The 27,673-nt window shown below is 38.3% G+C and overlaps 1 protein-coding gene across 2 annotated transcripts in view; it reads right to left on the bottom strand.

Annotated features, from left to right (window-relative positions):
• Window positions 1–27,673, bottom strand: part of NPEPPS (aminopeptidase puromycin sensitive) — a 107,384-nt gene that overhangs the window by 57,953 nt on the left and 21,758 nt on the right. For both annotated transcript variants that reach the window (XM_063300752.1, XM_063300751.1), the window contains exons 3-8: window positions 20,947–21,024; window positions 5,866–5,987; window positions 5,494–5,601; window positions 3,218–3,418; window positions 2,160–2,256; window positions 2,015–2,048 (exon numbers count right to left, since the gene is read on the bottom strand). In XM_063300752.1, the coding sequence (XP_063156822.1) occupies window positions 2,015–2,048; window positions 2,160–2,256; window positions 3,218–3,418; window positions 5,494–5,601; window positions 5,866–5,987; window positions 20,947–21,024 (640 nt within the window). The remainder of the gene's footprint in view (window positions 1–2,014; window positions 2,049–2,159; window positions 2,257–3,217; window positions 3,419–5,493; window positions 5,602–5,865; window positions 5,988–20,946; window positions 21,025–27,673) is intronic.

Here is a 27,673-nt window from a genome sequence, read left to right as displayed (position 1 = left end):
AGAAACTGTGTTTCATTAAAAGAAGCCAGAATTTCTAACCACAGCTTAATGCTTGGCTGTTTCAATAAATCATCATTAGCTCTAAACACAACAGGCTAGTTTGCCATGCCATGGTAAACCATAGGGCTGATTTAGCAGCAAACACATCCAAGTACCCCCAAGCCAGCTATGATTTGATTTGCTCAGTTTAATATGCAAATGTCATGCCCTGGCTCTATCTGCCCAGAAAAGACCAGAAAACAAAGTCGTTAACTAAAAATAAATCTTGGTGTCATGGTCCTAGTGAATGGATGATGCCAAGGACTCACATTCATATACAGTTGCAGTCGAAATTATTCAACGCCCATTGCAAATCAGGTTGATTACCAAAATGTACAGACTTTCAGCTGTTTGCAATGAACAAATCAAACAAAAGCAATTGAAATAGCTCAACACAACAAATGCTTCAAGTGGTGTCCCCAAAGTCAACTGAAAATGCAACTTATCATGACTTCTCCAATCTCAAAATTATTCAACCCCTTCATGGCAAGCATCTTCAGTACTTAGTAGAGCACCCTTCTGCTGTTACGACCTGCTGCAAACAAGATGCATAGCCAGACACCAGCTTCTGGCAGTGTTCCTGAAGAATCGTAGCCCATTGCTCATGAGCTATGGCCTCCAGTTCAGTAATATTCTTGGGTTTGCATGCTGCAACTGCCTTCTTCAAATCCCACCAGAGATTTTCTATGGGGTTCAAGTCAGGTGACTGTGATGGCCACTGTAGAATCTTCCAGGACTTCTTCTGCATCCAAGCCTTAGTGGAATTTGAGGTATGCTTGGGATCATTGTCTTGTTGGAAGGTCCAATGACGCCCAAGCTTCAGCTTCCTTACAGACGGCATGACGTTTTCTCCTAGGATTTCCTGATACTTCAATGAATCCATCTTGCCGTCCACACGCTGCAGGTTTCCAGTGCCAGAAGATGCAAAGCAGCCGCAGAGCATCACTGAGCCACCACCATGCTTAACTGTAGGCAGAGTGTTCTTTTCAGCATATGCTTCATTCTTCTTCCTCCAGACATACTGCTGATCCATCAAGTCGAAAAGTTCCAGTTTTGTTTCATCACTCCACAGAACAGAATCCCAAAACTTCTGTGGCTTATTGATATGATTTTGAGCATATTGGAGCCGACTCTTCTTGTGCTTTTGGGTCAGTAGTGGTGTATGTCTTGGAGTTCTACCATGGAAACTTTCTGCATTTAGTACGCTGAAAAGAACACTCTGCCTACAGTCATGATAAGTTGGATTTTCAGTTGAATTTGGGGAGACCACTTGAAGCGTTTCTTGTGTTGAGCTATTTCAATTGCTTTTGTTTGATTTGTTCATTGCAAACAGCTGAAAGTCTGTACATTTTGGTAATCAATCTGATTTGCAATGGGGGTTGAATAATTTCGACTGCAACTGTATTACACTAATCTTCACACACAAGCCACAGACTGCTCAAAAACGATGTCCACATGAACACACTTCCACTGCTCTAGCCTTAACTTACATTTCTGGACTAGAATGATCTACAGATTCAGTAAGCTGGGGTCAAGCATAAGGAAGAAAACAAAAGCTAAATAAAGTAGAATCAAACACTTAGCTTCTTTTCATGACCATCCCGGAAAAAAAAGAAGAAAATACATGGCTCTATGTTTACAGTTGTATACTATAGTATACCAATGAATGTGAATGTAGCTTAGTTATGTCCAGGCAGATGTTATTTAAAAATGCTACAATGCAATAGTATCATGATTCTTACATCATTCGTTTTCTTTCTTTCTGCAATGATCTTCTGAAGAACAGATTTGTACAAAAACTTCATGCTATCCAAAATGGAACAATTCAGGTTCAAGGAAACTACTTCATGCTAATCAGTACAAAACCTAATTCATTCCAAGTCTTTACAACTCACTTGATAAATCTGGGGAAATCAACGAATATGGAAACATGAACATAAGAATATGGAAAGAATATAGTATTTTAATATCCTACCTATAAGTAACAAGGCCCCAGTTCTCCATGGCACCTTTGAAAATAAATACAAAGTTTTATTGATATTGATGCACACAACAGTCTTCTGAAATATTTTATAATGTAAAGAAAGCTCAGGATTTCAGAAAAATATAAAGTACTTTACCTGCTGCAAAGTCTGCAATAGCTATGAGATCGATTTTAGGAAGAGGGTAAGGAACATTGAAGTAGTCCTTATAAAAAGGCAAGGTTTTAGCAGCAACCTTCAGAAATAAAAAGATGAAAAATTATAATAAGGTATACTTGACTATATTGCCCATCTGTTAGTAACTGACCATGATATTGTAATTCAACCTTTACCTTCTAGATAGCTTGATACATTTTTAAAACTTCCCACTAAATCAAGATACCATAACCACATGATTTACCAAATTATAAGGCATCATAAAATGTATGTCTATAGTGTCTTTTTTATAATGGGGGAAAGTTCTTAAGATATAAGAGAAATTCACTACCTAATATTGCATCTCTTTGAAATTTTGTTTTCTAGATCCCAATTCTACCTAAGAACTTGAAATCTGTAATTCTGAAGTCCTTAACTTCAGAGTTATGGGACTCGTTTTATTATGAAACTTGACCTCTATGAGATCAATTAGTGTGGGAAAATATACCCTACATTCTGACCAATGCCTGAAGAACTGTGCCCCATCCCACCATGAAACACACTGAAAGCTGCCTTTTATGCAGTCTGTTTAACTCAATGCTTTTGGTACTGATTAGTGACAATACTCATGGCTTCAAATCAATTTTTGCCCCATTCTTACCCAAAAATGCCAGGGATTAAGTCCCAGACTATCTATATGCCATCTATGTATTCTGCAGTGTACAGTAATGTCTGAGATCATTAAAATTGTGGAGTCCTTGGTGCTCTCTGAGCCTTGTTGTTTTCTTGCAGATGTTTCGTTGCCTAGTCTGGCAATGAAAAGTCTGCAAGAAAACAACAAGGCTCAGAGAGCACCAAGGACTCCACGGTTTAACCCTGAGCTACATATATTCGCTTCAATTGTTAAAATTCCCGGTATTTTATATTTATATTTATATATATCTAACAGCACACATTTGAAGTTGCAAGTTAAATGAAATTAAAATATTTTTAACACTTTGGTTTTGTTTTCCAGCAACTGCCATAGAGCAATAAATATAAAGATCTTTTAACTATCTTACCTCTAATGCAAACTTTCCTTGTTCTGCTTTGCCAACAGGAGTATAAACACGGATTAACACACCATCAGTGGACCTGGTCTCAACGAAGTCATATTCTCCAACCACAAAACCAACAAGGTATGTTGACATCACAGGAGTACGGCAAAACTTCACTTCTACCAGATTTTCATCATCAGGATAGGGCCTCCGGTCAGTGATATTCTGTCCAACAAATGATGAAGAGACTCATAGATTGAATGTGAAGCAACAGCAGATTTTATAAAGTGGAAGTGGTACATTCTGGGCTATTTCTCAGTGCCAAATCACAGTAACACGGCCTCAACTCTTTCCTTTAAGTTCATCTACTACACACTTGATCTCCCATCTCATTCTAGCATATAGTCTCCCTTGCTTTCTCTTTTAACTTGCAGTAACTTTTTCTCTCTCTATATATATCTATATATATAATTTTTATTAAAGAAATTTTTAAAATAATAAAAACAATACAAATTTTTAAAGAAAAAAGTAAGGAAACTAAAGAAAAGTAGTAAGTAAATTTAAAAAGTGCAAAGAAGGAAATAAGGAAAGGAAAGGAAAGGTTATAAAGAAGCAGCTTCCAATCTTCTTAACAGCAGTTACAAGTACAATTATATTTTACCCTCTCTCTGTTGGCAGAGTGCTAGAAAGCCTTTGGCCCAGGAGAGGTCAGAAAAGTCACACACCAGGCATTTCTATAAAAATAATTTTATTTACAGAAAGCAAAACATATTTAAAGGCTTTTTGCTGAGAGGAGAGATTTCTCTCAGCTGCATATTCTCTGCAAGCCTACACAGAAGGGAAACTGAAACTAAAACAAGTTCAGGCAAGTTCCTCCCTTAGGCAATGCAACCATTAACACGTGAAAAGGGGACAATTACATTCAACCTCCAAAATGATTAGTTACCATAGTAACCTTAATCTGTAGTAGAAAACATATTAACTCTCTAAGGTTACAACATAATTTCCTTCTTTCCATAGTCTACCCTTTCTAATCATTAAACCCATAAATCACAAGTTCATTTTTTCTTTTTTTAGCAAAAAGTCCATAAAGGGTGTCCAGTCACTAATAAATGTAGTTATTGTCCTTTCTCTAATCAAACAAGACAATTTTGCCATCTCTGCTAATCTGTCATCTTCACCAGACATTCCTCTGTTGTGGGTATTTCAGAGTCTTTCCATTTTTGTGCATATAATAATCTCGTACCAATTATCATATATAAAACAATCTTCCATAACTGTTTTCTAATTGTCTATCCATTAGTCCCAACAAGGAAAGTTCTAATGGATAGACAAATATTCATTTCAATTGAATATTAAACTTTAGAATATTTTGTATCACTGTGTATTTGAACCCAGAATTTTCTGGCTCTTTTGCAAGTCCACCAGGCATGATAAAATGACTCTTCACATTTTCTACATTTCCAACATAAATCTGAAGTACCTTTATACATTCTAGATAATTTTTCTGGAGTTATGTACCAATGGCACATCATTTTATAAAAGTTCTCTTTTAAATTATAGTATAATGTACATTTCAGTCCTTTCAGCCACGTATTTTCCCATTGTTCCATCAATATATTGTGTCCAAACTTCTTAGCCCATTTTATCATACACTCTTTCACTTCTTCTTCTGTTTCAAGTTTCAACAAAAGTTTATACATTTTAGCAGTTACATGTTCATCATTTGTACATAGTTCAGTTTCATATCCTGTCTTGAGCTGTTCAATTCCAAACATCCTGTTATCTACCTTACATCTTTCTCTTAACTGGTCATATGAAAACCATTGAAAATTAAATCCCTCTGCAGTCAATTGATCTCTTGATTTCATCTTATATTCTCCATGCTCTTGTTGTAACAGCTGTCTATATGCTAATCATCTCTGTGGATTCCTTGGTGCTGAGCTTGGTTGTTTGCTTGCAGACCAAGCTCAGAGAGCACCAAGGACTCTACAGTTCAACCTTGAGCTACATATATTCTCTTCTATTTACCATCTCTCTTTGCCTGCTGTTTCTTTTCTATAGAACGCTTCTTGTGCTGAGACCCACAAAGGCGTATTTGAGCACAACCTGGGTTAATATCTACTCCATATTCTCAATATGGCACTTCTAATATAGTGATTTTTAAAAGCTACATTAACCTTAACTTTATCGTACCATAGAAAGTGATGCCATCCAAACCTCAGGTCATGCCCTGCAGTAACTTTTTTCTGTTTGTCTAGCCACTTTGTAGTATGATTTTAAGTTATTAAAGTACTTACCATATTTGACAAAGCTACCCTGTCTTTGGGAACCACCAAGGAAATATCAAAAGTTGCCTTGATGGCTGGCTCATCCCAGCAAGGAAAGGCCCTGCGAGCATCAGTGGCCTGCAAGAAAGAAACAAGCAGCACTAAATAGCCAAAACATTTGAGGTATTCTGACAGATCCATACAAGAACTGTCATATTCAATATTCAAAAGGATACACACACACACAATCAAAAGGGCAAAAAAAGTGTATTTTTAAGCTTGGTAAAAAAGAGCAACACAAGCAGAATTGAACTGAAGAGAATTTTTTTTTTTAAAAAACCAGGTTGTTAATCCAATTAATATTAATAGGATGGGTAAACTACAAATCAAAGAATTCCATACCTCAAATTGGGTAACAGCAGCAAACCGAGTATCTCCAGAAGGGGTGATGTATTTACTTCGATAGAATCCTTTCATTTTGTCATTCAGTTCTCCAACAAAATCTATCTTTAATGTTCCCATCCCTGTGTGATTTAAAAAAAGCACACACACATACATATTATGATGCCTTGAAAAGAAAAATGTTTCTTTCTTTTATGCTAAATAAAAATATTTTATTTAGCATAAATAAATATGCTAAACCCAGCATATTTAAGCAAACAAGAATACAGCAAATTCCAAAAGTATGCAGTCTCTGGGGCTCTGAAGATTAATGGAGGACTGATAGGGGTGTAGAAAAGAGGCACAGAATGAGCACCAAGGCACAATAAATGAGTAAATGACAGAAGATTTGGAAGATTCATGAAAAGAAACTAGTTATTTAATTCTAACTACAATTCTTCAAACAATTAACTATGAATTCACACACATAAGTTACACGCTTGTATAGAGACCTGTCTGTAGTCTTTTATAGCTCAGAAAAGAGTTTAGTGGGAGTTCTGCTCCCCATGTGCACCACAAAACTAGGCATAGCTCTCAGTAATCATTCTAAAGACTAACACCACATACTCAAAGGAAAAATGAGACCAAGTAGAGAAGAAAGGCTGGTTATATAAATTCACAGATAACCATTGAAATAACTGTTATTTGTATTCAAACTAATCAGTTTGAACTGTGTTCAACTGATTAGGACAATAATCAGTTCTTTTTCTTTGTGGTCTTGATAATTCATATAGATGAGTGAAGCTTATTAAAGCTTCTTACCTGAGGAAGGATCTGGTTATCATAAGGTGACTAAAGAAAGGACAGTATCTTTCTGGAAGCAAAAGTCTAGTCTACAGTGTTGAATGAAGGTACAAGGCTGACTTTATGTGGCTGCCCAGCGTAACTCCAATATGGGAATATCTCAGAGAGAAGAAAATGCTGCTGTTATTATTGTAGAGCAAGCACAGATCAGAAAGGGGCATGGCAGTTTGGCCAAACTTGGGGTATGGTGGACATCATGCTCTTTAGATGGGTTTTGCAAGACCACAAATACCCAGTTAAAAAGTGAGAACACAATGAACATCAAAAGAATGACTCAATATTCTCAATGGTGTTGAGGGGCTAGGTTAGCAAAGAAGATGCACTGAGATACAAGAGGATGGTCAAGAATGACTTTGGAAGAAATTAAATATCTGAAAGAAGAGTATTTTGCTTCTATGAAAAGTACAGAAGGGTTTCTTATAAGGCATTGAGTTTTCCAGCTCACTGAGCCACCATAAAAGCTCTCTCCCATGAGAGAAGGTGAATCAGGGTGAAGATGTAGGCTAAAAGAATTCTAATATTAACATAAAAGAACAAGGACAGGGTTCTAGGATGGAAGCAGCAGGGAAGCAAGAGGAGAGAGATGTGCTAGATCTATCATGAAACTCTTCATTAGCAGATTAGAAAGTACTGTATGACCTGATAAAGGAAAAAAGAACATGTATATCTTTCCTGAAGAGTGAGCTAAGACTTGCCACTTCAGGTGCAAGGGTGCAAAACATGATTGAACTAATGCTATACAGGATTAATCTGTTGTCTGGAGCTAGCTCCTCAAAATATTTCTATTTGGCCATTTAAACCTCTTGTGGAAGGTTTCTAAGAAGCCAATTTCTGTTTCCATACAGAGGAGTTGTAGAATTAAATCCTCCAAGCTGTAAGGCAGAAAAAAACTGAGGTCTGGGTGGAAGTTTTGACATTGACAGATGAAGAAGTCAGATCAGGCTGGAAGGTGGAGGTACTCCCAATGGATGATATAGAGCAACTGGGCAAATCAGTGCTGCCAAGACCACCAAGATACAATGAGTATGTTGGTCGAATCCCTGATGATTTTTGTTAGGATACTGGTCAACAGGGCAATGTGCAGAAATGTGTAACAGAAGTTCCAAGAAGAAAAAGAACAGTGAGTCTATCTCACCACTGCTACAAAAGGTTAGGCACTGCCTGTTCTTCCAAGATTGCCCTTGGATCCCAATGGGATCTGACAAGAGTTATCACAGATGGATAGTTTGTCCATTTGTGGGTGGTTTCTGATATAGCTGAGTCAGACAGCAAGGATACTACAGGTAGTCCTCGACTTACGACCACAATTGGGATCAGAATTTCCATCACTAAATGATGTGGTCATAAAGCACGTCACGTGATCACATCACTTAGCAACGGCAATCTCAGGCAGTCCCAGTTGCTGTTGTAACCGCAAGACGTGCAGGTCATTTAGCAGGAAGAGGTAGGAGTCCCAGGTAAGTAGCACAGGGGTGCTGCAGGGGGTGGGGGAGGCCTATGAAGGCCAGTGCAGGCAGCGCACAAGTTGGGGAGGGGGTGCTATGGTGAGGTGCTAGCTCAGGAAGGCCAGGGAAAGAATATGCTGTGGCTCAGGGGCTTCTTGGCACGCTGCACGCAGAATATGCTCTGACTCTGGGGCTGCAGAAAGCCCCTGAGCCACAGCACGAAGTCCAGCCCCAGCCCAGCCCAGTACCACGGTGCAAAGGGACTTCCTGGCATGCCGTGGCTCTTGGGCTGCAAAAAACAATAAACTTTCTTTACAGGAATATGAAGTTAATTAAACTGATACTAGTTATATATAAGACGTTGGAATATTGAGCCTCAATGTCTTGTCTTGTCCTGGTAAATCAATGGGTTACAGTCAATGTGAAATTAATTTCCTATGATCTAATAATGAGTCTATTATAACAAGAACAGCAAGAACCTCAGACAAGGTCCAATAAGGTAAGGTTACAATCACCTAGTTTTTGGAGATGAAACTCAGGAGTTGGAACATTACTGTAGCATCTATGGTATCATGTCCTATTGAGGCATTTGAGGCTGATATCAACAGCATTGTTAACATTACCCTGGTTAAATTGCTGTATATTAAAGACACAGTCTTTTTGGTTATACCCTAGTATTTGGCATCCATCAAAATATCAAGAACTATGGTGTTTTTGAACACAGCAACCAAGATAATTGAACAAAATCACATCTTGAAGATGGAAGAACACATTGACAAGTGTCAAACTTAAAAAAAAATCTTGGAACTGTGGAGATGGTAAGACAGATGGTATGACAGTAAACTAGCAAATTGATCCATCTACTATAAAGCAAAGGAGGAGCAATGGTAGGTTACTACAGATATATAAAGCTGTGTGTCCTGCAAATCTGTAATTGCAAGGCACATCACATTCTGCCAGAGGCATGATGATCAATGTCATCAATGCCATCTCAAAATGAGAGTTTCTCAAAAAATGTCTCCTAATCCAATATAAGTCTGGGCCTGCCAGAACACAATCCCATGAAGGAACACTTAAGAGTTCCCCTGTAGATGTCCACAAAGATGCCCTTGGAGAAACAATACAAAATCAGTTACAAAAATAAAAATGTGCTTTAAACCTGGGAAATGAGGGAAGTATAAAAAAAACTCAAATTGGCTCCACCCTAACTTCCTGAGGTATAAGAGGGAGGGAAGGGAATACATAGTCAGGCTTTCAAGATTCTGTTACAATTGTTGTTTATTCGTTTAGTCGCTTCTGACCCTTCGTGACTTCATGGACCAGCCCACGCCAGAGCTTCCTGTCGGTCATCAACACCCCCAGCTCCCCCAGGGATGAGTCCGCCACCTCTAGAATATCATCCATCCACCTTGACCCTTGCTCGGCCCCTCTTCCTTTTGCCTTCCACTCTCCCCAGCATCAGCATCTTCTCCAGGGTGTCCTGTCTTCTCATTATGTGGCCAAAGTATTTCAGTTTTGCCTTTAATATCATTCCCTCAAGTGAGCAGTCTGGCTTTATTTCCTGGAGGATGGACTCGTCTGATCTTCTTGCAGTCCAAGGCACTCTCAGAATTTTCCTCCAACACCACAGTTCAAAAGCATCGATCTTCCTTCTCTCAGCCTTCCCTATGGTCCAGCTCTCGCAGCCATATGTTACCACGGGGAACACCATTGCTTTAACTATGCGGACCTTTGTTGTCAGTGTGATGTCTCTGCTCTTAACTATTTTATCGAGATTGGTCATTGCTCTTCTTCCAAGGATTAAGCGTCTTCTGATTTCCTGACTGCAGTCAGCATCTGCAGTAATCTTCGCACCTAGAAATACAAAGTCTTTCACTGCTTCTACATTTTCTCCCTCTATTTGCCAGTTATCAATCAAGTTGGTTGCCATAATCTTGGTTTTTTGAGGTTTAGCTGCAAGCCAGCTTTTGCACTTTCTTCTTTCACCTTCATCATAAGGCTCCTCAGTTCCTCTTCGCTTTCAGCCATCAAAGTGGTATCATCTGCATATCTGAGATTGTTAATGTTTCTTCCAGCGATTTTAACTCCAGCCTTGGATTCCTCAAGCCCAGCTTGTCGCATGATGTGTTCTTTTCTAAACCCAGCTTGTGCATCTGGCAATTCTCGCTCCATGAATTGCTAAAGTCTACCTTGCAGGATCTTGAGCATTACCTTACTGGCATGTGAAATGAGTGCCACTGTTTGATAGTTTGAACCTTCTTTAGTGTTTCCCTTCTTTGGTATGGGGATATAAGTTGATTTTTTCCAGTCTGATGGCCATTCTTGTGTTTTCCAAATTTGCTGGCATATAGCATGCATTACCTTGACAGCATCATCTTGCAAGATTTTGAACGGTTCAGCTGGGATGCCGTCGTCTCCTGCTGCCTTGTTATTAGCAATGCTTCTTAAGGCCCATTCAACCTCACTCTTCAGGATGTCTGGCTCTAGCTCACTGACCACACCGTCAAAGCTATCCCCGATATTGTTATCCTTCCTATACAGGTCGTCTGTATATTCTTGCCACCTTTTCTTGATCTCTTCTTCTTCTGTTAGGTCCTTGCCATCTTTGTTTTTGATCATACCCATTTTTGCCTGGAATTTACCTCCAATGTTTCTAATTTTCTGGAAGAGGTCTCTTGTCCTTCCTATTCTATTGTCTTCTTCCACTTCCACGCATTGCTTGTTTAAAAATAATTCCTTATCTCTTCTGGCTAACCTCTGGAATTTTGCAAGTAACTGGGCATATCTCCCCCTATCGCTGTTGCCTTTTGCTCTCCTTCTTTCTTGGGCTACTTCTAGTGTCTCAGCAGACAGCCATTTTGCCTTCTTGGTTTTCTCTTTCTTTGGGATGTATTTTGTTGCCGCCTCCTGAACAATGTTGCGAACTTCTGTCCATAGTTCTTCCGGGACCCTATCTACTGTCCAGTCCCTTAAATCGATTCTTCACCTCCACTGCATATTCCTTAGGAATATTAGTGAGCTCATATCTAGCTGATCTGTGGGTCTTCCCTAATCTCTTTGGTCTGATCCTAAATTGTGCAAGAAGAAGTTCGTGATCTGAACTACAGTCAGCTCCAGGTCTTGTTTTTACTGACTGTATAGCTGTCCGCCACCTTTGGCTGCAAAGGATGCAGTCAATCTGATTTCGGTGTTGTCCATCTGGTGAAGTCCATGTATAAAGCCGTCTCTTAGGTTGTTGGAAGAGAGTGTTTGTTATGCAGAGTGAGTTGTCTTGGCAAAATTCTATCAGCCTATGTCCTGCTTCATTTTGTTCTCCCAGGCCATGCTTACCTGTAATTCCAGGTGTCATTTGACTGCCCACCTTAGCATTCCAGCCTCCTGTGATGAAAACGACATCTCTTTCAGGCGTGTTGTCCAGTAGGTGCTGCAGATCCTCATAGAACTGCTCTACTTCAGCTTCTTCAGCATTTGTGGTTGGGGCGTATATTTGGATCACTGTGATGTTAGATGGCTTGCCCTGAATTCGAATTGAGATCATTCTATCATTTTTTGGATTGTATCCAAGCACTGCTTTAGCCACTTTACGATTAATTATGAAGGCTACTCCATTTCTTCTGTGGTCCTCTTGTCCACAGTAGTAGATCTGGTGGTCATTTGATGTGAAGTGGCCCATTCCAGTCCATTTCAGTTCACTGATGCCCAAAATGTCTATCTTTAATCTTGACATCTCACTAATAACCACATCCAATTTGCCCTGGCTCATAGATCTTACATTCCAGGTTCCAATGGTGTGTTGATCCTTAGAACATCGGATTCGCCGTTCACCACCAGCACCGTCAGCTGCTAGCCGTCCTGTCGGCTTTGAGCTAGCTGCGTCATCACGTCTGGGGCTAGTTGAACTCATCCTCTGTTCCTCCCCAGTAGCATTTTGACCATCTTCCGACCTGGGGGTCTCATCTTCCGATGGTATACCGACGTATCTCTGGTTGTACTGATCCATTTAGTTTTCACGGCAAGAATACTGGGGTGGGTTGCCATTACCTTCCCCAGGGATCGCATTTAGTCTGACCTCTCTGTCATGACCTTCCCCGTCTTGGGTGGCCCTTCACGGTTCAGCTCATGGCATCATTGAGGTGCTCAAGCTCCAGCACCACAACAAGGTAACGATCCTTTGCTGAAGTCTGTTACAATGGTCTATATCAATAAAGTATAGTTCCAGTGAAACTTGTGGAGTCTGTTTCCTGACTAGGACTACCTTGAAGGAGGAGAGAAAACATATCTCTGGAGATAACTCAGAAATGACAGAGCAATTAGATATGGGGTTAGTCATGACTCAATATGATAATTACTTGAAATTATCAACAGAATCCAAAAGCCATTTATCATTAATTATGGAAGTCCATGTACCTTGAAAGCAAGTCAAGAATGGCCAATATGTGCAACAAGCCTGTTTAGTAAAAGACCTGACAGTTCTTGAGTGTCTATTGCATGAACTTCATAAAGCCAAAAAAGACCTGTTTATAGCCACTGGGGGAAGGGGGAGGGAGTTTCCTCCCACAATCCTGGCACTTGAGAAATGGGTCTTAAGAGCCATAAGACCAAAGACTGGATGCCTGCAATGGGAGGTTAGTGGGGTAGTGACCCCACAAATCTTTCAAGAAGACTAAAGACAAATAAAGAATTTTGATAATGGATGATCAGCTTAGAGATAAACATGCCTTGGCAACTGAAAACTATTGAAGAGGGTTGGCAAGGATCTTACCTAGTTGCATGGTACATCTGAGGTGGCACAACTCCCACCAAAAAGTTCTGTATAGTCTGAAAAATTCCAAACACTGCATTGCACCAGTACGTGGATCACAGAGCACAATGAAGAATATGTTGCAATATCTTTGGAAGAAACTATGCAGCTTTATGAAGTTGAAGTCACACACAGAAGTGCCTTTGCCAAGGAAAAGTTTTCATAAAAATATATTGAAACAGAGAAAAAGATGGGGGGTCAGAAAAGTTTGGGAACCCTGACTTATAAATAAAATGACACTGATGGCTACCAAGACCACCAAGATGCAATGAAAATGCTGTTGGTGGAATCCCTGTTGATCTTCATCAGGATTCTGGTCAACAGGGGAATGGGTAGAAACATGTAACAGCAGTTCCAAGGAAGGAAGTTACAGTATACCGAAAGAATGAGTCTATCCCACCCCTGCTGCAAAAGGGTTCTGCTTTTGGTGCCTTCAAGTCAGTATTGACTCCTGGAGATTGCCTGGACAAGTCCCTGCATTTTCTTGGCAAGATTTCAGAAGTGGTTTGCCATTGCCTACTTCCTAGGGCTGAGGGAAAGTGACTGGCCCAAGGTCATCTAGCTGGCTTTGTGCCTAAGGCAGGACTAGAACTCATGGTCTCTTGGTTTCTAGTCTGGCATCTTAACCACTATACCAAACTGGCTCTCTGCAAAAGATTAGTCACTTATAAATAAAATATTAAAACCCAGGGTTTGGTCATGTCCTTCTTTCTCTTTCCCTCTCAAAGACCCAGGCAAAACAACCTTTAAAAAATTAAAAGTTTTAGAAGCCACCCTTGACAAGCATAATCATTATTAGCAGCTTCTCCTAGCTGTTCAGTACATATTATGAGCAAAATTCCACCTGTATTTTTAAGTAAGAAGGGGAGGTAGAGATCATGAGTAAGTTAAACAATGCCATCTTTTAATGTAGCCTAATATAGTAAAGTTATATTTGAACTAATCTGCAAACATTTTTTAAAGACATAAATTTTGTGGGGGGTTTTCCCCCAAAATGACATTTTCAAATCATCTTTCAGACCTGGAGCTAACAGTAGCAGAATTAGCAAGCATTAGGTACTCCAAGCATCACTAAATATTTTCAGTTTCTAGATACCAGTGAAGCAAATAAAATATGCATCTAGCATATACAGCTTCTCTACCTCCAGTTCCAAACTGACTGGCACATCTTCCCAAGCAACATTTCCTACTGCTAAAGACTAAACTCTGCAATTCCAAAAAAAGCAAATCAATATTATTCTGTGTGCACCCATCACAACTCATCCCAACACCTGTTCTGTAGCAAAGAATTGGAAAGTGTCCATTAAGGAAACTTATTCTAAAGAAAATAACCAGAATCAAAATTAAACAGTTTAAACAGCATTTCCATTCATTGCATCACACATCCTGTTATAAACTCAAAATCACATTATATCTATGACATCCTTGTTAGTTAGGACATCGAGTTTAATTCAACGCCTGATGATTTTGTGGACAAATGCTTGCCATTTTGATCAGTCTCCAGCAATAAACCACAAATTCTTAATTCAAAAGTGACATCTTTCTCTTGCTTTTTCTCAGTGCCCAGCTTCCACAGTCATATTTTATCACTGGAAGGACCACTGCTTTAACTATTCTGTTATTTATTGTCATAGAAATGTCCTTATCCTTCATGATATTGCTCAAGTTTTTATTGCTAGTGATGTGCAAAACATTCTGTGCACAAATGTCCCATACACAAAACAAGTGGTTTCATATTATTCATGTTTGAACCAAATGAATATTTTGTTCCAAACATGGACTGAAAGAAGGCTGTTTTGTTTCAGGTATGGAATGAAACAGAGTGGTTCCATTCTGTTCTAGCTGCTATGGTTAGAATTTGTTTTATCTCTAGCAACTAGGATTTATCTTTTGAATTCTCCTGTCTGGGACTGTACTCTAACAATAGTCCGTGTCCCTACTGCTACTGGATTAAGCTGGCTGAGGGACAATCTGAGTATAATTTTGGAGCAAAGCAACAGGCATTTAAGGAGAACATGGCACAGAAAGAGCCATTCTGGATATAACTCTTGTTGAAGAAAGAGTGACAGGAGAGCCAACTATAGTGGAAGAAATTGTTTCAAGGAACCACTGGACTCAGTGCTGGACTGGTGTTTCTGTTAGAGTAGTGGTAAGCATCTGGTTGCCTCTTTGGCTCAGAGGCAACCTCCAGAGACCTAATCCCATTTTCATTTTTCTTTTAGCTTCAGTTTTGAAGCTAAAAGATTAGATAGTAGGATCTAATGCAATAGGATCTAATCGAGTAGATGGGATTTCCTTGATAAAAAGAAAAAAAAATTCCCCATTCTTCCTATTGTTTTTCAGATATTTTCAAATGTTTAAAAGAAACTTCCTCAGATTTTCCTCCACCTCCAAAATATGCTTGCTTGCATATTTGTGGGAATCAATTCTTCTGATCAGTTTTGTTGAATGTTATTGGTACTGAGAGTAACGATACTTGCTAGATACACATACACACATATTAAAGAGCTCTTTTCCTGTTTCAAAAAGAGGGTTTCATTTCCCTCCCCACCCCCTAGTTTAGTTCTAGCTGGGTACATTCTCCAAATTATATTTTCCCTATTAAAAACCCACTGAACAAGCTATGACTGGGAGAGCTAAGCCAGTCAGAGAATTGGGGAAGGGAGGGAGGGAATGCCAAAGTTTGCTGGTTAAGGGCAACTGCTGTAACAAGGCTTGTTTTACTACCCACTCCTCCTGAGGCAGCATTCCTGAAGCTTTACTTTCCATGCAAGAGGAGGTGATAGTGGTGATGTTTCAGTCAGCCCACCGCCTTCTGTTAGCAACCCCAGGACCGAGGGCAAAGGTCAGGAGGAGGAGTTGCACTTAAGGAGATGTTTAAGCATCTGTTTAGTTATAATCCAGATGTCCTTCCTACCTCTGGCATCAATAAGCAGTCCATGTTGCAGATTTGCAGCAAGGGACCTGTTCTCAGCAGAAACTGTGCAGCCGTTGACCCACTCTAGTTCTTCAAATTCATTTCTTACAGTAGCTTCTTCTCCATTGTAAACATTTCTCTTAATGATCAGGCATTTTGGTACATTCATTTGCTTATATGTGTTTCCCATTCTATCAACGTCTATTCAAGTGTTTCCTAAACTGTTTTCTTTCAGCACTTTTTCCTACTTTTAAAAATTACAGAGGACCCCAAAGGGCCTTTTTTTGCATGCGTTATATTTATCGATGCTTACCGTATTAAAAATTAAAATTGATGCACTCGCTGCCACTACTGCTTTGCATGACTGTTTGGTGGGATTTTAATATTGTTATTATTTTTCAACACAGGCTGCCAAATAATTTTGATTTTGTGGACCCTTGAGAGGGTCATGGGGGACCCACAGGGGTCCTAAGACCACACTTTAAGAAACACTGATGTATTCAGTCAATAACTTTGCTGTAGGTGATGAAACAAAGATAAACCTTCTTGTATTGTCTTGTGCTCTCCATTATCCATCTTACACTACCTATCTGTTCTCATGTCCCTTTATCTTTTCTGAAACCTGCTGTTCATTTGACTGGACTCTCCAATATAACTCTGTTGCTCCTTTAAAGATCTTAAGCAAAACTTTGCTTGCACAATGAATTAGTGTAAGTTTAGTAATTTATGTACCCTCTTAACTTCTGCCTTCTTTTCTCACATAGGCATACATTCACCAGTCTTTTCCAATCTGTAGGCCACACTCTTGTTCCATATTTGTTGACGCAGATCTGTTACCACCTTAACTGCCTCTTCTTCTGCAGTTAAATAGTTCAACAGATTTTTCATCTACTGTATATCCGATGCTTTCTTATTTCACAACTGATCTACTGCCTGTCATACTTCAGATTCTAAGAAGTTGGTTCGTGAATATTTTCTCTCTACAAATGGGATTACAGAAGGATTGAAACATTTGTAAAGTGTTTCACTATATCCTTTCATCTTTCTTTTATCTTATTTACCAGATTATTACTATGATTATTTTTGAATGTTCCTATTTTAGCTGTAAATTTTCCCATCTCACTTTCCTTTTTTTTTCACATTCCTCCATTTGTCGATATTATTGAGGTATTTTTCCTTGTCCTTTTTTACTTGAAGTTGAAAGTTTTCATTCCACTGTCATACATCCTTCTTGTTGCCTAAGGCTTTGCTTCATTTTTCCCATGCTATTACAATATCTAATTCTGTAACCCACTTGGAGCTTTTCGTCTTTCAAATCTTGGAAGTACTTCTTATTGTTTCAGTTTTCATGATGTTTCTTATTCTTTTCTCATAGCCCCTCAGATTCACTTTTCCATGAAATAAGCATTCTAAATCTGTTCCTTATATTGATCTGACTGTATGTTATCCAGGTCTTATCTCAGTGGCTGGTTCTGGTAGGTATTGATGCAGGAGGGAGAAGTAGCACCCTCAAACCCCTCATTTTGTGGCGTGCCTCAGACGATCCTGTCCTGTTTAATATCTACATGAAATCACTGGGGGGAATTGGGTAGCGTACAAATTGAATAAAATAAAATAAACCATCAGTTTGGTGTCCAGTACCACTATGTGGATGATACTCATTTGAATATCTTGACCCCAGGCCAGCCAAGTGATGCTGTCAATGTCCTGTCCTAGTGTCTGGAAGCTGTGTGGGTCCAGATGGGGAGGAACAGACTCAGACTCAATCTTGCCAAGACCAAGTGGCTGTGAAGTTTTGGGTGTCTCAGATCTGGGAATTTTCCATCTTTAGCCTTGGATGAGGTTACACTCTCCCATTCAAGACTAGTGTGTAATCTGGGGGTTGTCTTGGACTCGCAACTGCTGCTTAAAGAGCAGATGGCAGCTGTGGCAAAGACAGCTTTTGCACAGCTTCATCTGGTGGACCAGCTGCATTCCTGGATCGGGAGGCCCTTCTGACAGTCACTCAGGCTCTAATCACCTCATGGTTGGATTATTGCAATGCACTCTATGTAGGGCTGTCTTGAAGATCACTCGGACGCTACATCTGGTCCAGAATGCAGTGCCGTTGGCAGTATTGGGCATGCCTATGAGACACCACTGCTCCTCGAGCTGCAGTACTTGCTGGTGAGGTTCCAGGTACAATTCAAGATACTGGTTATCAGTTATAAAACTCTTGATAACATAGGGCCAGGTTATCTGAGGGACCACCTATCTCCCATGGTTTCTGCCCACCCAGTAAGATCAGGCAGAGTTGATGCAGTTCATGTCCCTTTAATCAAGCAATGCTGCCTATCAAATCCCAGGCATCATGTCTTCTCTGTCATGGCACCTGCCCTCTGGAATGATATCCCTCAGATATCCATGTAGTTCCCACCTCAATGATGTTCTGGAAGTCTTTAAAAACTAGGTTGTTTACCCAGACCTTGGGGTACGGTACTTGTAAAACCTTGGTTTTTTTGGTATATGGGATGTGGGTGTCCATAACTTCAGTTTTTCTTTTTATTGATTTTCTGTTTTTAACTATCAGCCACCCAGGGTCACCCTATTATTGCATAAGGTATAGTTTTCATACTTTTCTCACCAAGATAATGGAAAACTACATTGATTTTTTGGTATAAGTACTGCTGAAATCAGTAGTATACTCAGAGAAAAGGCTATGCTGGCCCAGAACTATGAGTTGCTCATCTCTGGCCTAGCTGTTTATCATGGCTGACACTGGAATGAACTTTCAACTTAGTTCAGCTTTGGCTAATGACTCCTAGGGAGGAATAGATTGTCTTCACTCTCATTCTTTCACCTCTAATGCACAGATTCATGGGTGCAGACAAATGAGCTGACAGACCGGATTATCTTTTAATTATTTTTTGTTTCTTCCCATTAAGGTTTCAACTCATTTTCTCATCTACCTTTTGCCTATAAAATTTGGCAGTTTTCTAAACAAACCAACCTAATAAGTGAGAATCCATACTAAATTTATTATGAAGCACTTTCATAAACTGCTTCATTAGCTGTTATATGTGTCATCCTTAGACTGCATTCTCCAAATGGTAATGAATTAGCAAAGCATGATAGATAGTAAACAAAGGACAGCCATTGATTTTGCTAAGCACTCTAGCCTTTATTAAATAAATACCTATTCAGTAAATTAACATTAGATCTTTAAAAATTCTGTATTGAAATACAGAAATGTCAAAATTTCTATAACATGTTAGGTAGACAGATACTGTATGCTACTGAATTAATTTAAATTGTCACTACTGATTATTTTCCAGTGTAAACAGAATCCACTTCCGCTATGAAAATAATGAAAATATTTTAAGCATATGAGGACATTCTTCTAAGACAATTCAGCTTTAAAAAAATGATACAACACAGCTGGCAAAAATACTTACATATAATGATGTGCTATAATACTTTTGGTTTAGTATTCTCATGCCTGTTTCTGATTTCAAAAATTCTGCTCTGAAGTGTCTGTTCTGAATGCAGCAGACAAATGTCAGCCTTCGGAATTGGGAAGCAATCAATGACCTGAGCCTGACTCTACAAGCAATCACAGGAACTGGACCTGGAACCAGATTATGAAAGCCCTGATCCGAAGCATCCACTCAGTCCCAGGGTGCAACACAAACATCTTAGAGCAGAACAAAGGCCTTTGGTGTGCCTCCTTGCTGGGAAAGGGTCGTGGTATCTTTAACTGGTTCCCAGCCAGCAGTCACCTTGTATCAGGATGACTGCCAGCCGGCACCTCTCCACTGAGATAACTGATCCAATGTGGACTCTTTGCACCTGAAGCCTTGAAATCTTGCATCTTGTTATCCTGGACCAGCTCACAACTTTCCCAAGAATGCCTTGAACCTCAAACCAAGATCTCCGATGCTAAATGTCTACTGATTTGGAAGTGGACTTGTTCACAGGCAAGGTCTCTGCTTCCTGTAAATGTTTCTGGAGCATGCGTGTGACTATACACATACCCATTCTGTCTGCCATTGCTGGTAAGTGCATTGCAACACAAAGTAAACTGCTGAAACCCCAACTCCATCTCTGCATGTTTGGCCTGGAACAGGACAGATGTGATCTTTGAATCCATCTCTTATGACTTAGCTGACCACAGCCTGATCTTAGGCTTTTCTACTCAAAACTTCCACTGACCGTAATGCTAATAAATTCCTCTCCCATTTTAAATAGAGGCCTTTTAAATAAAATGTTTATTTTAGTGTTAAACTCATTTAACAATCCATGTAATTTAATTTGCTCATTAGACATTCAGACCAAAATGATTTGTACTGTTAAGTTGCCAGGCAAACTGCTAGTAGAGGAAACAAAAAATCCTCACTATTCTAAAACTCTACATGGTACCTTTGTATGTTCATGATCTTACTTTTTGATACATTCTGATAAAAAGAAATAATAATCCAAGTCATCCATTACATTAAAAAATTAAAAACTTTAAAACCATGGAATAAATCAGATTACAAGAAAAATATTAATCTAAATTAATATATAATTTCAATTAATCTGACTAAATTAATGTCTGTTTTGATAATACTGTTAGACACATTTATAACAATACTGCATTTCACACTTGCTAGCAAATATTAATAGCTGACTACCAAATCCAGCTTTAAGTTGTAGGACTTACATATGAAGCAATCTGCTCAGTTTAGGTGCTTCCACCAAACAAAGTAACCTAAAATATGCTTGAGTAGTTTATAACTTGCTGTTTTATGCAAAGCTAACCATATATTTAGTTTGGACTACAGTGTGTAATGCAAACTCTGGCAACTGGGTTAATTCACTAAACGCAGATCAGAGCTTGCGTGAATACAGATATATTAAGATTTTTTAAATTCTGGGAACAAATTAAGTTCAATTTTGCTTCAAATATAAAATATATTCAGAAATGCAGAGATGGGATAAACTCCCAACACACATCCTAAGTAATGAGGGAAGAGGGAAAAAAACTATTATCTGGCAACAAAATGTATATTTCTTTTACCTCAGATGGACCCCACCTAACTTCTAAGCAACTTTACCTTTCTGAAGCATACTGGGAAAAGAAAGAGTCACTTTCTCATCTTCATTCTGGTAGTTGAACCCTGTGGCATGGATTTCTGAAAAAGAAGAAGATTGCTTAAAAATTCTAAATAGTCACGAGCACTTCCTGTGATATGAGGACTGAAACACACCCAAATCGGGATTAAAGTATTATACAACTAGTGCATACATAAGAAACCATTTATAATTTAGTTTTAATTGAAATCAATGTTAATCTGACTTACTTCAATTTCAGGATCTTCCAGGGACTAAAGCATGACTATCAGACTGGATCCAGTTAATTGTATTTAATTAGTTTATATCCTGTCCTACTAGAGAAGCTACTTACACCATCTCATTTTCCAAAGAGTATAATAAATTAAACACACATCTGATTTACACAGTTTACTTATCTAAGCTTCAAGGTAGTTTATTTGATTTTGGTTTAGTCTATTATGTGAAACCAGCCAGTTGTTTTTATGCAATAAAAGATAGTTCAGCAAAGTTTTAATTAGTATTATAGTATATGAAATCAGGGAGTTTCATACTGGTCCTAGTTACCTGTATTGGTAAGTCAGAATTTCAGAGAATCCTGGTGATACTTTATGATTGCTCTTGAGTCATCCCTTCACCAACTCAAGCAGCTAAAGTAACCAAGATCTAGTGAGGAAGCAAAGTCATAGTAGGATAGATCTGAATTAGCAGATCTATTACTAAGTCTAAATTTGAAGCCAGAATTTATAAGCAGTTTTCAATTCCTGTCTTTTTAAAGAGCAACAAGTCACCTGGCTTCAATTTAACCATGTTTTCATCTCACAGTTACTTTATTTATTTTATTTTATTTCTATAGCCACCCTTCTCAGCAAATGACTCAGAGCAGCTAACAACAATAAAAACTATAAAACAATTAAAACAATTTCAATTAAAAACAATTAAATTCCAAAATAAATATACATGGCCACCAAGTAAGCAGTGCATAGAGATGGGACCATTCACACACTCAGGGCTCCAGGCACATAACCAGGTCTTCACGGCCTTATGAAAGGCCAACATTACTTTAGCTGCTATACTGCAGGAGGAACAAGTGAGAGTAACCAGGCATTATAGAAGAATGCATTGTAATCAAGAGTAAACCAGAATTCTCCAGAATGTATGTGAATGTGGTCATGGTAATTCTACAGACAATGAAAATTTACCATCTAAATAAAAAGCTTGGCTTTAAAGAGCAAAATTCATTTTGTAATGCTGACAAAATTTTTAGTCCTTTGGTGACAGAAAAATCTGTAAGCAAATGGCATTTTTCATTCACAGCTTAATCAATGATATTGCACTTTGTAGATACTCCTCATGGCAATATATTTGTTAGGAAGATTTTATCCTTTCTCATCGTAACTGTCTATGAGAGTTTTTCCTCCAACCCCATCATAAGCTGTTTTCCAAAGGCTGTATTATAAAAATTGCTGATTTAAATATAATAGCTGTGACAGACGATACAGAGCATTTCTTGCATTCAATCCTCTAATAATCTCTAAAACTATATTATGCTTCTGGAAAATACCATGATTATAGAAAATAATTTTTAAGAAAGTGGTGGCAGTATGTCCTTAACTTTTCACAGGACCACAGAAGCTTTCCAGTGTGTAATGGGCTGTGAGAATAACCTTGGGAGACAGGAGGAAGAGCCATAGCCACGCCAATGGTCAGACAAGAGGTAACTCAGCCCACAGAAGGGAGTGTAGAAAGCATCTCTTAAGGGACCCTCTCTAGTTCTCTGGAAAATAAAGGCAAAGGAGGGGAGAAGTGCTTTCAGACTTGCAAGCCTGTTACTGTAACTGTCATGAGTACTGATGGTGAGCAGGAGGGGGCCCCTATCCAGGGGGGACAAGGCATGCGTAGTTTAGAGGCTTTGAACTTTACTTCAAAGAAACTCAGAACAGACGCACCTTGAGTTTTGGGTTTATCTGTGTGGGTTTCCCATGCTGTTTCAGCTTGGCAGGATTTTCTATCTACTAAAGCAGTTTAATAAACACTAGAGACCAAGTCACTGTCTCAGCATGGTTCTTCGCTCTAAGTTAGAAGCACTTGAAGCATCTGTTGTGTTGAGCTATTTCAATTGCTTTTGTTTGATTTGTTCACTGCAAACAGCTGAAAGTCTGTACATTTTGCCAATCAACCTGATTTGCAACGGGGGTTGAAGAATTTTGATTGCAACTGTACATATGAGGCAAGCATGCATAATAGTAACAGCAAGTTACTATATAAATAAGTAACTTGCTATATACTATATAGTATTATTTATATACTATATAAATAATAACAGATTCACAAACATTATCAGCCAATAGTTGAGAAGATGATTTCAAAAAGAAGCCTAAAAAATAACTAATTTCAGGATGGAATATGAAGTAATAAATAGCTACCTCATCAAAAAATTTTACAGCAAAGACCCCACAAACTCTAAAAAAAACAAAACAATGCAAGATGTTATCTTGTATCAAATCTGTCTCTATTCTAAACCCAACTGCATTACCCAAGACTAGTTTGCTAAATAAACTCACTACTAAAAATGGTACCATGTAAATGCGAAGTATATACTCTGCTATTCAGTTATTTGAGTATGCTAGTACTGTACTCAACTTAAGGGACAGAAAGACACAAACAATTCATCTATAATTCATTTTGGCAGATAAAGAACTAGCAAGTAAAGGTGGTAGTCAACCACAATCTAAGAGAAAGCATCCTCACCAATCATCATTCTTAAGGATTAAGAGAGTTCATCTGATTAAACATAGACTAAGGCAGTGCTTCCCAAACCTGGATAAATTACCCAAAATTGAGTAAAAGTGGTTTTTCTTTGAGTAACAACACACAAACCCATCACCCAATCACAACAGGGACATTTAAATTGACTTAAAGTGTTTTACCTACATTGGGTAAAAAGGACTTTCTGATAAGCGGTTTTGGGTAATGAAGGAAAAAGTTCAGGTGTTAAGTGCTATTCAATTAGTGTGATTGTGTGTGTGTGCGTGCATGAGTGTGTTTATCAAAATAATTCTTCCCTTATAGTATTCTCTAAATAGGAATTTCCAACTTTTTTTACATTGCACTGCACATAATGCTTTTTAGCTAAAGAGTGAATTAATAGATTTATTATCAGTGACTTAAATCCATATACATATAGATAAGGTTGATTCAAAGTCATATGATATATGATCCCAATAAAATTAAATTATAGCTTTTCACAATGTACGAACTTGCTGATTCAGGCTAAAGATTTACTGCAGAGCTATCATATCCATGTCCTGATTTAATAGTAACTGTCTGACCTCAATATAAGGAAAACAATCAAAGTATTAGATCTTGGTTTTGTATATTGTATAAACCCAGCCAATTCTGGATTATTGAACAGTTCAGTACTGTATGATATGAACTCAGTGTCTTTCTCTATAAATCAATAAAGCAATTATTAAATTTCAGGCAATCTGGGAAATACTTAATATATCCATACATTGAATTCATCTTCTTTTCCCCAGTCCAAGAAATAATTGCTTGGGTCCAATTAGGAAAAGGCACCAGAACTAATTAGCAGGGCCCACACTTTACAGGCAGGAAATATCAAGTTACTTCATTTAAGAGGAACATGTAGCCAGTGATGATAAAACCTTTGTTTTATTTCTTTATTCATTTATTCTCTACCATTCATGTGGCACTCAATCCAACAAGGCTCAAAGTGGCTGCCAATATTAACAACAAAGCAATGTAAAATAGAAACCAAAATAGGGCAGCAATGCCCTGAGGAACAGCTACAACTCCAATCCACAGAAGGAGGTTCCTGAAGAGTGATGCCAGGCAGAATAGACAATACAGTACTGAGCAAAGTGAATGTAAGAACTGGCACCCTTAGTTCCAATACTGACCCAACTCATGCACAATTGATATATGCAGAATTCAGGTTTATTAAGAACAAGTGCACAGAACAAGAGAAAGCTGTGATTGAAAAGTTCCCACCGAAAACTCTCAATTAAAACATTCCAATGCCCAGCACCCCGCTTCCTTTCTCTTTCTCACTCTGCTTCCAATGGCCAGCATTGCCAGCTGCAGATGTCTCAGGCAGCATGACCTTGACTCCCCCCTTGCAACCCAAACAGCAGTAATTCACACTCCTTGCAATTCCCCCCTCCCATCTTCCTTCTTGACACACCTTGACTCATCATTGCAGATTAACACGATCAGCAATCATTTGATTGAGGAGTCTTGACAGTGAACAAATTTTTTGAAAGACAGCTTTCCATGTTTAATGCTTCCTTAATATTTCCATAGATTGTCATGGAGATAGGAGTCGAAAACAAGTTGACGGCACATAATCAATCAATCAAAATATTTTCGAGATAATTAGTTCCCTTTCTATTCTTCCCAAAGAGCTCATAACATGTATTTAAAATAAGAACCGATCAGGTAAAAGTTAACCAAACTTCTTCCCTGACAAATTACTACAAGATAACAGCATATTGATAATTCTTTAAAATATGCTGGCCCATTCATTCTGCTTACAAGAATTCCAGAGTAAATATAACCTCTAAAAATACACACACACACACACACACACACACACAAAATAGCATTACTGCTAGCTGCTTCTATATATAGCAATGTAACAAACAAAAGGTTGCAATGACTAGACGTTAATTAAAGAATCCTCACATTATGACATCTTTTTCAGCACATTCTGAAAGTTTTAAAATTATTATTACTTTAAAACTCCATTTCAGAAGTTGTACTATTTTGTAGGAAATGGAAGGAGCAGCCAAAGAATTATTTAAGGAGCATTCAGATGTGACAACAGTTAGGTATTTGGAATTCTAAAGGGTAAGCTTAAAATAGGTTGTTTCCATTAATACTGGACAAAAACTCAATGATTTCAATCTTTAGATTCAAAATGGAAAGCAAGCTGCTGAAATAAGAAAGTTTACCAGTGTTTGTAGCAAGCTGAAGAGAGGGGCTGAAGATCTGCTCCAAATATTTCAGTGATTAAAAAATGTACACATGGCAACTAGGAGAACGTTTAAAATTTCTTCATAGTGAGTCCTTAACCAGACAGAAGAAGTTTTAAAAGGCTTGTAGCCAATGGAAAGGCCAATGGGAAACTCTACTTTTGTGGCTGCTTCATAATAGTTGGTGATACACACAGAAACACACAACAAATGATTTATTGTAGATTTGTAATACGGTCGTTTTTTTAAAAAATGCATTTGAACAATCAGAAAACTTAAAAGAGGTACATTATAAGTTTTTTCCCTCTCCTTTAACACTTACTACATGAAGCGCAAAGTGTGAAGAAGCAGGAGCCATGGCGTGCTTATAAATGTCATTGTGCTGCTATCCTCAGTCTGGTTAACTTCAAGAATAATGACAACATAGCCTCTTTGAAATAGAATCAATTTAGTTTTGTAAGGAAAACAATCCATAAATTATTCATTCCTGAGAGATAGCAATGTCTTTTTTGAAATCTAACATATTTCATGTGCATGGACAGGAAGAAGTGCTCACTCAAAAGACAAGGTCTAGAGCCATCTAATGAGGCTGACTGAAAGGAGATTAATAAGAAATAAAAGAAAGCACATCATTGTACAGCACGTAACTAGTAGAATTCATTATCACAAGACATGCTGATGGCCAATAACTTGGATGCCTTTAAAGGGGGATTAAATAATTAATGGATGACAGCTATATTAAGGACATTGTTCATGAAGATGTCATGTTACCTCCAGGTTGGAGGCAGCATGCCTCCAAATACCAGTAGCAAGTGAACCCAGCAGGAGAGGGTATGTCTCCATCTCCTGCTTGCAAGCACCAAGAGGCATCTGGCTGGGCACTGTGAAAAACAAAGTATTGGTCTAAGATGGGTTTTGGTAAGATCCAATAGGGCTGTTCTCATGCTCTTATTACAAGGCATTGCTCCTACAACACCAGTATGTATGCCATGCTCTCAACCCTTCCACCTTTCCACAAAAGGTGTAACATTAATTATGGAGTATATCCATAACAACCTATGATGCATAAAACACATGTGCAATAGGTTCCATGATAAAATAGAATGGTGGCACTTTTTGATATCAACAGAACTTATTGATTCTAATCTGAAGAAATCATCTTATGATTGTATTGTCAATATGGATCTAACCCTATGAATCAAAAATTGCATGCTGTTATCTAGGAGTGTAAAATATTTCCCAGTGCAATTGGTTTTTAATGTTGGTCCAATTCCAGTATTAGCATTTTGAAAAAGTAAAGCTGGACTGTGGTAAGAAGGCCATGAAGAGAAGGATATTAGGGAATCAGAAATAAAAAAAGATAGAAAGGATAAGGGAAAAAACAATGCCACAAAAGTGTCTCTATCTAAACTTGCCTTTAAGAGAAAAATAATTACTACGTGTAGCGAAGAAAATAACATTTTATGTAACATTAACTGAATAATTGATTAGAAGTTCAGCATCTGGAAATTAAAAGAAGACATTTTTGATTGTCCATCATAGTTATGCTATGGTTTGTTGACCATGATGTACTGAATAATTTTCAAATGGTTTTAAAACCAGTCCCCCACAGAAGGCTTTTCATTAACTGACAAATATCTGTGCACAGTTGTGCATAAATATGGTACTGTGCAGCTGGCTGAGTAGATGTAAATGTGGAAAATAAGTGGCTTGGTTCTTGCTCCTATACAGTTAA

The sequence above is a fragment of the Candoia aspera genome, chromosome 4, assembly GCF_035149785.1.
Source record: "Candoia aspera isolate rCanAsp1 chromosome 4, rCanAsp1.hap2, whole genome shotgun sequence".
Classification (NCBI taxonomy): Eukaryota; Metazoa; Chordata; class Lepidosauria; order Squamata; family Boidae; genus Candoia; species Candoia aspera.
Note: the sequence above shows the minus strand (reverse complement) of the source record. Positions and strands in the feature narration are given on the sequence as shown.